This window comes from Mandrillus leucophaeus, unplaced genomic scaffold, assembly GCF_000951045.1.
Source record: "Mandrillus leucophaeus isolate KB7577 unplaced genomic scaffold, Mleu.le_1.0 Scaffold248, whole genome shotgun sequence".
NCBI lineage: Eukaryota > Metazoa > Chordata > Mammalia > Primates > Cercopithecidae > Mandrillus > Mandrillus leucophaeus.
In genome coordinates, this window is record NW_012102565.1 from 1,320,901 (window position 1) to 1,330,809 (window position 9,909).

Genomic DNA, 9,909 nt, shown 5'->3' on the forward strand with positions numbered 1-9,909 from the left:
ATATATATATGTGTGTGTGTGTATATATATAAAATCAACTTTTCAAGAATAGCAATAGTAAAACAGTCCTGCTTATAGTGTTCCTTCTCCTGAAGTTGTAATTGTCAGAACTATGTGGGAAGTTTGCTTTTGTCCTCACCAAATCTGTGAAGGAGCCAGGTTTGCAGTTATTCTAAATGGACAGAGATGTTTTCACTGAAAAGGAGGAGAGTCTGAGAGGCTCTGTAAGGAAAAAGTGTAGGTGAGCCTGAAGGAGAAATTGTAGAACTGAGACTTGTCAGGAGAGTAGTGCCTGCTGTGATCAGAGGCGGGAGCTCATGGGCTGGTTGAAGACCGAGGAGGGCTCAGGCTGCAGGCAGGTGGGGTCCTGCTTCACCATTTCTGGTCATGTGACTGAGTGTTGGGGGTGGGCTCACCAGCCTACTTGTGTAGAAATAGTCTTAACAGATTGTTAACAGTTTGCCCTTATTTAACTTAAAGATAGAATCTTGTCTGACAAATTTTATATTTCCTATTAATGATGACCTAAAAACCAAATAATCAGAAAAAAAATCAAATATTTATAATGTTTTATGTGTGGGTTCTAGGAAACATACAAAGCAGGCATCACCACTTTTCTCTCCAGAGCCTCCTGTTCTTTTTAGAAAAAAGGTCATGTGTAAAGAAGCAAATAGCACACATACAGCGTGATAGGAAACTGTGGAGTTAGCTGCAAAGAGCTTTGGAAGAGGTGTGCGGGGGTGTGGGCTAGAGTTGGACCAAGGATAGAAGGGAGACCCCTTATCAGCAGAGCAGGTAGTTGTCGTTTTATTCGAGAAGTGGCAGGATTTAGGGAGATGGGAAGGGAAGAATGTTTTCTGGAGATGTAAGAGCAAAGATGTAAGGTAAACTGGGGACACAGAGCAGGGATGGGCCAGCCTCCTAGTTGTGCCCTGGAAAGAGGTCAGGTCTATGTTAGAAGTGGAACCAATTGGCCCAGCACGGTGGCCCACGCCTGTAATCCCAACATTTTGGGAGGCCGAGGTGGGTGGATCAGCTGAGGTCAGGAGTTCAAGACCATCCTGGCTAACACAGTGAAACCCCATCTCTACTAAAAATACAAACAAAATTAGCTGGGCGTGGTGGCACATGCCTGTAGTCTCAGCTACTCAGAAGGCTGAGGGGGGAGAATGTTTGAACCCAGGAGGCGGAGGTTGCAGTGAGCTGAGATCGCACCACTGCACTCTAACCTGGGTGACAGAGGGAGACTCCTTCTCAAAGAAAAAAAAAAAAAGAAGTAAAACCAATTATTAGTTTACCAGGTTCTGTAATTTTAAGTACTGTAAATCTACTACTGTCATGCTCACAGGGTTAAAGGAAGGGAAACTGCCATCATAGGTAATGGAGCCTGGGCTGGAGAAGTGATTCTCGCATCTATCAATACTTGCTATAAAGAACGAGTATGACCCACAGGGACACAGAGGTCATTCCATGGCTTCAAGCTCATGGGCCAGGACAGTGTCATAGAAACTTCAACTAGATGCAAAGAGGCCTCAACTCTGGGGAAACTGCAGCCCCCGCAGGCAGTAACAACACTGGGTGTCTGGGATGGGCTGGTCTGAGGCGAGATCGGCATGGGGAGACCAGCGTTGTGATGACTAGTGCCTCTGGTATTTCCACCCTCCTGGGCACTTGCCCAGGCATTTGGGCTGAGTAGTGGAATGAGATTACCGAAAACTTTGGGTAACTCCTACATTCATAGATTGTGGACAAAAATCCACTCTAGCAGTACTCCTCAGAATGTTGGAAATTTCCCAAAAAGGAATGAAATCATTGGAATAAAAGTGATAGAGTATATTTTAAACTGCTACAGATGGTCACACTGATTGGTCCCTTCATGAGACGCCAGGACAGGAGAGGCTGGTTAGTCCCTGATTTGCTCATAAGCCTGCTTGTAGCTGAGTCCAAACTGTCAGTCCCTTTGTTTCCAGTCTGCACAGACCATGTTGTCACAAGTTTGCCCTTGCCCCAATATGGATAGCTGCCAAGCCCTCTTTCTGAGCCTCCTCGTCACCTCGCCTCAAGCCCTCCCATGTCCCCAGCAGGATCAGTGTGGGGTCATTGCAGGCTCAGTCGTCTGCCTGTTCTTACTCCTCTTGACACCCATAGGACGTGATTTGATTTCTGTTAAATCCAGAACTCAGAGAGCTGAAGTGTGTGTTATGTAACTCTCAGCACTCGTGCAGAATTACATACTCTGTATAAGTGCAGCTGAGGTCATCCCATAATCTCATGCATGATTGTGAAACAGACCTGATTTGTCTCAGTGCTAATATGGCCTTTGGGATCTTTGTTCATGAAAGCATTTCCTCAGTGCAGCAATGCAACCTGCCACAAAGGGAGCACCCACTCCTGCCAGAGGTACGGCCCAGGCTGCCAGACACAAGGAGATTCCCCATGTGTCCTGGCTGTGATTTCAGCAGCCGATTACCACAATGCAGTATGGCATGGCGGTCGCAGTACAACATCACCAAGATGATCAAGAACAAGTACCATGACAAGAGGAAGACTGACTACAGGTGCCAGCAGAAGACAGACTGGACAGAAAAGTATCTGCAGGAAAAAACAACACACTATGGGGATCAGGAAAGCATGAAATGTCAGTGACTCAAAACCAATGGCTTTTACACTCAGGCAGCCTGGGCATCGTGGCAAAGCTGCACACCTCCAAGGGGGCCTGTAAGCAAACCAGATCCTTACATCCACATGCTGCTATCCTAGTGAGCACCTGCCACATCTACCCAAAGGCAGGACAACTGTAGTTCTATTTTTAAAAATTCTAGGTTTTGTCCCTGACACACAAATCATGGGTCTTACCGTCCTACCAAGGATGACGCAGCACAGTGTTGAGGACCAGGGTAGTCACAAGAACTCAGGGAGGTGCAGGTCAGTAGGCCCATAGGCTGAGGCCACAGCAGGAGAAGGTCTGTTACATAACACCTTGGCTAGCCACAGCGTCTAGTTTTTTTGCTACACACCCATCTAGATGGCATTTTGTAAAGATAAGATTAACATTTAAACCAATAGATTTTGAGTAAAGCAGATGACCTTGCACAACGTGAGTGGGCTTCATCCAGTCAATTCAAGGCCTTCGAGAAAAGACTGAGGTTCCCAGAAAAGAAGGAATTCTGCCTCCAGACAGCCTTCACACTTGAGCTGCAACATCAGCTCTGCCGTGGGTCTCCAACCTGCCAGCCCGCCCTGCAGACTTTGCACTTGCCAGCCTGATTCCTTAAAAATCTGTCTTTCTCGGCCAGGCACGGTGACTCATGCCTGTCATCCCAGCACTTTGGGAGACTGAAGCAAGAAGATTGCTTGAACCCAGGAGTTCGAGACCAGCATGAGCAACATGGTGAAACCCTGTCTCTACAAAAAAATGCCAAAATTAGCCAGGCGTGGTGGCATGTACTTGTATTCCCTGCTACTTGGGGGACTGAGGTGGGAAAATCACTTGAGCTTAGGAGGCAGAGGTTGCAGTGAGCTGAGATGGTGCCACTGCACTCCAGCCTGGGTGAGAGTGAGACCCTGCCTCAAAAAAAAAAAGAAAGAAAGAAAAAAAAATCATTCTCTCTCTCCCCCTCTTCCTCTTCACCCTATCAGTTCTGTCTCTGGAGAGCCCTTACTAATACAAGGGTTTTGAAGAGGTATAGGCTGTGTATCCAAGGAGTAGAGGTGGTGGGCTTACGTGATTGTGGCATTGGGGACACTGAGTAAATCAGTAAACATATCTAAGGCAGTGGGGATGGAGTGTCTTGCAGTTGTAGGAGATATTTATAGGTATGGAAGGAGGTGGCCTAGAAAGTGTTGGATTAAAATTTGGAGGTACCAGTACAAACTCACAGTTTTATTACGTACACATACACAGAGAAATAGCTGTGTATATATGCGCATGCATATGCACACATATATTTTTTAGATCTATGCTGAATGGGCCTAGAAATGATGATATCCTGGCAGTGATGAGCATACAAATACTGGTCTTAAATCCTATCCTCTCCTGCAGGAAGCTGGCTTCTTAGAGAAACAGCTGATATTGTACAGGGCTGGACAGGGACAGTACAACATGAAGCTACAATGTTCTGTTGGTCAGGAAGCAAGGAAGTACTCATGAATGAAAGAGACCTGTCCCGGTTCACAGGAAAGGGAGGCCGCTGGAAGGAGCTGCTCTCCATATCAACCTAGAACAGTGTGAGCATTAAAATAACTAACAATATTAATGCAACCTGTCGAATAAAATAGGAACCATGAGTACACATTAACACGAGTAAATAAACAAGGGAGAAGGGAAAGCTCTTCCTTGCAGAGAATGCCAACTAATAAATGTAGGAGTAACAGAAACTGGTGTTTGCCATCAACCCAAAGGGCTGGTTCAGACGCAGTTGTCCATACTGCTGAGGCTGGGGTGGAGGTTTGAGGAGGAACAGGATATAGAGTTTATTCTCACAGAATACTACCACTATACTCATTGCCAAGGAAAACAATGGTGAGTGAAGGGGAGGATAGCAGACAGCGGCCTCCCAGGTGAGCAGAGTTAACCTGATCTGATGCAGCGTGTCCTTCCCAAATGGGGACCCAAGATCTGTCAAGGGTGCAGAGACAGGAAGGATGAGGAGCTGCTCCAGGTTGGAGGAGCTGAAGAGACCTGGCAAGCGATGCTGCCCTCCCATGGTGGGGTCTGGGGCGGATGGCTAAGCTAGTGCTGCCCTCCCAGATGATGGCAGGATGTGTTGGTGTTGAACAGACATACCAAGGTGCTAGCATGTTGGGGACTTGGGGCCCTGTGGACTTCCTGCTACTTTCTATGTTTGAAATTATCTCAAAACGTTATTTTTGGAAAAACAAATGATGCATTTCCTCTGTTTGCCTTGTGGACTTGGCAATCAGAACATTTTGGATTTGGGGTCTCCTTTGGTGTCTACAGGTCATGTCCATCCTGTTGCATGGGGACGCTGCATTTGCTGGCCAGGGCATTGTGTACGAGACCTTCCACCTCAGCGACCTGCCATCCTACACAACTCACGGCACCGTGCACGTGGTCGTCAACAACCAGGTACCTCACACCAGCCTGAGGCTTTGCTGCTCACATCAGTCTTACTTAGAATGACATCTCTGAGTTATTTAGGATGTTCGCTGTTTTCTGATTATAAAAATACATCTGTTATTAAAAACCAAGTAATCCTAGCATTTTGGGAAGCCAAGGCAGAAGGATTGCTTCAGCCCACGAGTCTGAGACCAGCCTGAGCAATATAGTGAGACCCCCTTTCTCTACAAAAAATTGAAAAATTAGCACTGGGTGACCAGGCGCGGTGGCTCAGGCCTGTAATCCCAGCACTTTGGGAGGCTGAGGCAGGTGGATCACCTGAGGTCAGGAGTTCGAGCCTGGCCAACATGGTGAAACCCCGTCTCTGCTGAAAGTACAAAATTAGCCGTGTGTGGTGGCACATGCCTGTGATCCCAGCTACTTGGGAGGCTGAGGCAGGAGAATTGCTTGGACCTGGGAGGTGGAGGTTGCAGTGAGCCAAGATTGTGCCATTGCATTCCAGCCTGGGTGACAAGAGCAAAACTCCATCTCAAAAAAAAAAGAGTCTTACTCCATCTTGAACTCCTGACCCCAAGTTATCCACCCGCTTCAGCCTCCTAGAATGCTGGGATTACACGCATGAGCCACCACACTCCCAGCTAGGATTCCAGTTTTTTCATGTCCTCATCAACTCTTGTTATTGTCTGTTTTATTCTAGTCATCCTAGAAGGTGTGAAGTGATATCTCATTGTGGTTTTAATTTGCATTTCCCTAATGACTGGTGATGTGTGTGTCTTTTCATTTGCTTACTGGCTATTTGTATATCTTTGGGGAAATTTCTTTTCAGATCCTTTGCCTATTTTTTGACTGGATTGTCTTTTTATTGTTGAGTTGTAAGAGTTCTTTATATATTCTGGATATGAGCCATGTATCTGATGATTTGCAAATATGGGACAATTTTGGTGTCCTTGGAAGCACAAAAGTTTTATTTTTTATCAAGCATAATTTATCTGTTTTTTCTTTTGTTCCTTGTGATTTTTGGTGCCATATCTAAGAAGGCTTTGCCTAACCCAGGGTCACAAAGTTTTACCTCCTATGCTTTCTTCTGAGTCTTAGAGTTTTAACGCTTAAATCTATGATCTGTTTTGAGTTAATTTTTGTGCATGGTGCAAAGAAGGAGTCCCGCTTCATTCTTTTGCACTTGGATACTGTTTTCAAATATAAACGATTCTGTCGCAAAGCATCTAATGGACAGAGCTAGCTCCAGTGGGTGGCTCCAGTTACCAAGAAGCAGATTTTAGTTGAATGAAAGGAAGAACTCTCAACAGTGAGACCTGTTCCAACAGGGGAACTGGCTCCACCAGAAGTTTTGGATTCCTCCTCCTTGGAAGTATTGGCACAGCTAGTGAGCGAGTTGTCAGGGTTGAAGTAGATGGGAGGGGTGAGAAGGGCCAGGGGTGAGAGGAGAAACCATTTGGCCCTAGAGTTCCTTTGGCTCCCAGACCAGCTTTGATGCTATGAACATGTATGTCCATATATCTCTTTAACACTCTGCTTTTTTTTCCCCCCCTTTAAGACAGGGTCTTGCTCTGTCGCCCAGACTGAGGTGCAGTGGCATGATCATAGCTCACTGCAGCCTCCAACTCTTGGGCTCATGCAGTCCCCCCACCTCAGCCTCCCAAATAGCTGGAATTACAGGTGCGCACCACCATGCCCAGCTAATTTTTTCTTAAATTTTTCTTGTAGAGATAGGGTCTCTCTTTGTTGCCCAGGCTGCTCTTGAACTCCTGGGATCAAGCAGTCCTCCCTCTTGGACCTCTCAGAGTGCTGGGATTATAGGCATGAGCCACTGTGCCTGACTGAAATCCTGCTTTCAGTTCTTTGGAGTATATATCCAGAAGTGGAATAAAATTGCTACATCATATGATAGCTCTATTTTTAACTTTTTGAGTAACTGCTTATTAGTTCTAATTTTATTTCTTTTTTTACATGTTCATAGCATCATAAATCAGCTTTTCCTCTTACCAAGATTTTCCTACTAACGCACTACCTCCCAAAAGTATACTAAGAGAGTGCATTGGTGGTATAGTGGTAAGTATAGCTGCCTCCAATAATATACTAGGAGGTATTATTAATACACCCATAATGGAAAAAAGTACAGAGTATATTTGGAGTATACCTCTGTCACATGTGTGTATGCACACCCACTAGTATAGATAACCCTGCCGGTAGATTGCACCTCCATTACACGTGTGCACATCCACCCACGTAGATACTCCTGCTGGTAGAGTGCACCTCCATCATGTGTGCTCCCACCCATAGTTCATGAAGGCACAGAAACTCGTAACAGTGGTGAACATTATGGAGAGGGCAACTGAGACCTCAGCCTTGCAAAATGGGTTTCTTTCTGTGAAGTTCTAGCAGTAAGACATGTTATAATCACTGTTTTCCTGCTGCAGGACCTTCTTTACATGCTGAAGCCCCAGATGGGCGATGCTGGCTTCAATACCAGCTGAGATTGTTCAGGGCTCTCTTTTGTGTCAGGCTCTAGTACATCATTTTTTTTTTTTTTTTTTTTTGAGACAGAGTCTTGCTCTCTCGCCCAGGCTGGAGTGCAGTGGCACGATCTCAGCTCACTGCAAGCTCCGCCTCCTGGGTTCACACCATTCTCCTGCCTCAGCCTCCTGAGTAGCTGGGACTACAGGCGCCCACCACCACGCCCAGCTAATTTTTTGTATTTTCGATAGAGACAGGGTTTCACCGTGTTAGCCAGGATGGTCTCAATCCCCTGACCTCGTGATCCACCCGCCTCGGCCTCCCAAAGTGCTGGGATTACAGGCGTGAGCCACCGCGCCCGGCCCATAATTTTTTTTTTAGTGTTCTCGTCAGTGTCTGACTATTTCTGATCACTTCTTTAGTCAGTGTGAGAAGGGAGATTATTTAAAAGCCATTAAACATAAATATAGAATTAGATTTTGCTAATATTTTCTTTGTCTCCTTACTGCTTTGACTCATTGCTCATGAGGTAGTGTGGCGTCAGGAAGATCTGTAGAAGGAGAGGAAATAACTTCTTAGCTGAATCTCTTATTTCTTTTAGAACATACTTAGAAATTCCCCTTCCAGAAATTTCACCTAAGGAAACCATCCAATGGTAAATATTTTTTCATAAGACTCTTTTTCTGCCAGATGCAGTGGCTCAAACCTGTTCCCAATACTTTGGGAGGCCAAGGTAAGAGGATTGCTTGAGCTCAGAAGTTCAAGACTAGCCTGGGCAACAAAGTGAGACCCTGTCTCTACACAAAACAAAACAAAAATTAGCCAGGCATGGTGGTACACATCCGTAGTCCTAGCTACTGAGGAGGCTGAGGCAGGAGGATTGCTTGAGCCCAGGAGGTCAAGGCTGCAGTGAGCCGTGATCACACCACTACATTCCAGCCTGGGCAACAGAGTGAGACCTTGTCTCAAAAAAAAAAAAAAAAATTTTTGTCAAAACCATATTTGTGCTACCACAAAGTTAGGAAACAAGCTTATGTCCAGCAGCAAAAGCGTCTTTGCATAAAATTTGGCAAAGCCATAGGAAGGGATATTAAACAACCATTAAAAAGTTTAATATCCTGGGGAAATGGTTACAGTATGGTAAATGGAAATTGCAGGACATTAATATGCTGCTAGTAGGAGTGTAAGTAGAACAGCTACTCGGGAGAGCAGTCTGATAGCATTTAGAAAAATTTAAAATGCTCATGCTTATGGCTCAGTTTTCCCTTCCTAGGATTAGATTGCAAATAAACTCAGCATTTGCGGGGAAAATTCGTGTAAGCATGTGTACAGCAACATTGTGTTTACCACAAATTGGAAACAAACGAAATGTCCACCAACAGGAGGATGGATAAATACTCTGTGGGGTATACTGTGTCTAGTTAAGTTTCACTGGAAAGTAGAGGCTAAAGGAAGTATAGTTACATGTTTCAACCTGGGTGTATCATAAAAGCAAATGTTAAAGGGCAAACTGCAAAGGAATTGTACAGTATTTAGAGTATGATGCCATATATAAGGTACATAGAGTGTATATCAGTATAGTTTGAAAACATGGAAATACTCTCAAAAATCTCAATGCCATGAAAAACCAAGGAAAGCCTTCCAGAATAGCAGGGACTAGAGACACATGACAAGTAAGTCCAGTGGGTGTCCTGGCCTGGATACTGGGCTAAGGAAAAAGAAGATTCTATAAACATTGTTAGGACAGCCGATGGAGTGAGTGTGGAGTGGATTATACAGTGCTGTTGCATGGTATCTGTGGACTATGGATTAGACGAAGACATAGTGTAAATTGCATGAGGCTGAGTACTGTACTTTGGCGAGGTAGGGGAATGTCTAGACTTTTCCCTCAGAAATAGGGATGGTCCACAACTGTCTGCTAAATGGTTCAGGGAAAAGGTGTATGTGTGTAATGGTAGGGCATGAATAATTAAAGCAGAGGGGGCAAAATGTGAACATTTGGTGACTTTAAGTAAAGACTGTATGGGAGTTCTTTGTAGTACTCTTTCAGCTTTCTCATGAATTTGAAATTACATCAAAGTTTACAAGTCAGCCAGGCACGGTGGCTCACACTTGTAATCACAACACTTTGGGAGGCCAAGGCAGTCAGACTTGAGGTCAGGAGTTCAACACCAGCCTGGTCAACATGGTGAAACCCCATCTCTACCAAAAATGTTTTTTAACATTAGCAGGGCATGGTGGCACGTGCGTGTAATCCCAGCTACTTGGGAGGCTGAGGCAGGAGAATGGCTTAAACTGAGGCGGGAGGCAGAGACTGAGATCGCAGCACTGCACTCCAGCCTGGGTGACAAAGC

The 9,909-nt window shown here is 45.2% G+C and overlaps 1 protein-coding gene across 1 annotated transcript in view; it reads left to right on the plus strand.

The window, feature by feature from the left end:
* The window catches only part of OGDH (oxoglutarate (alpha-ketoglutarate) dehydrogenase (lipoamide)), a 94,136-nt gene that overhangs the window by 68,057 nt on the left and 16,170 nt on the right, over window positions 1-9,909 (plus strand). Inside the window, exons 9-11 of the mRNA XM_011983287.1 lie at window positions 1,971-2,089; window positions 2,460-2,588; window positions 4,924-5,089. Coding sequence (XP_011838677.1) covers window positions 1,971-2,089; window positions 2,460-2,588; window positions 4,924-5,089 — 414 coding nt within the window. The remainder of the gene's footprint in view (window positions 1-1,970; window positions 2,090-2,459; window positions 2,589-4,923; window positions 5,090-9,909) is intronic.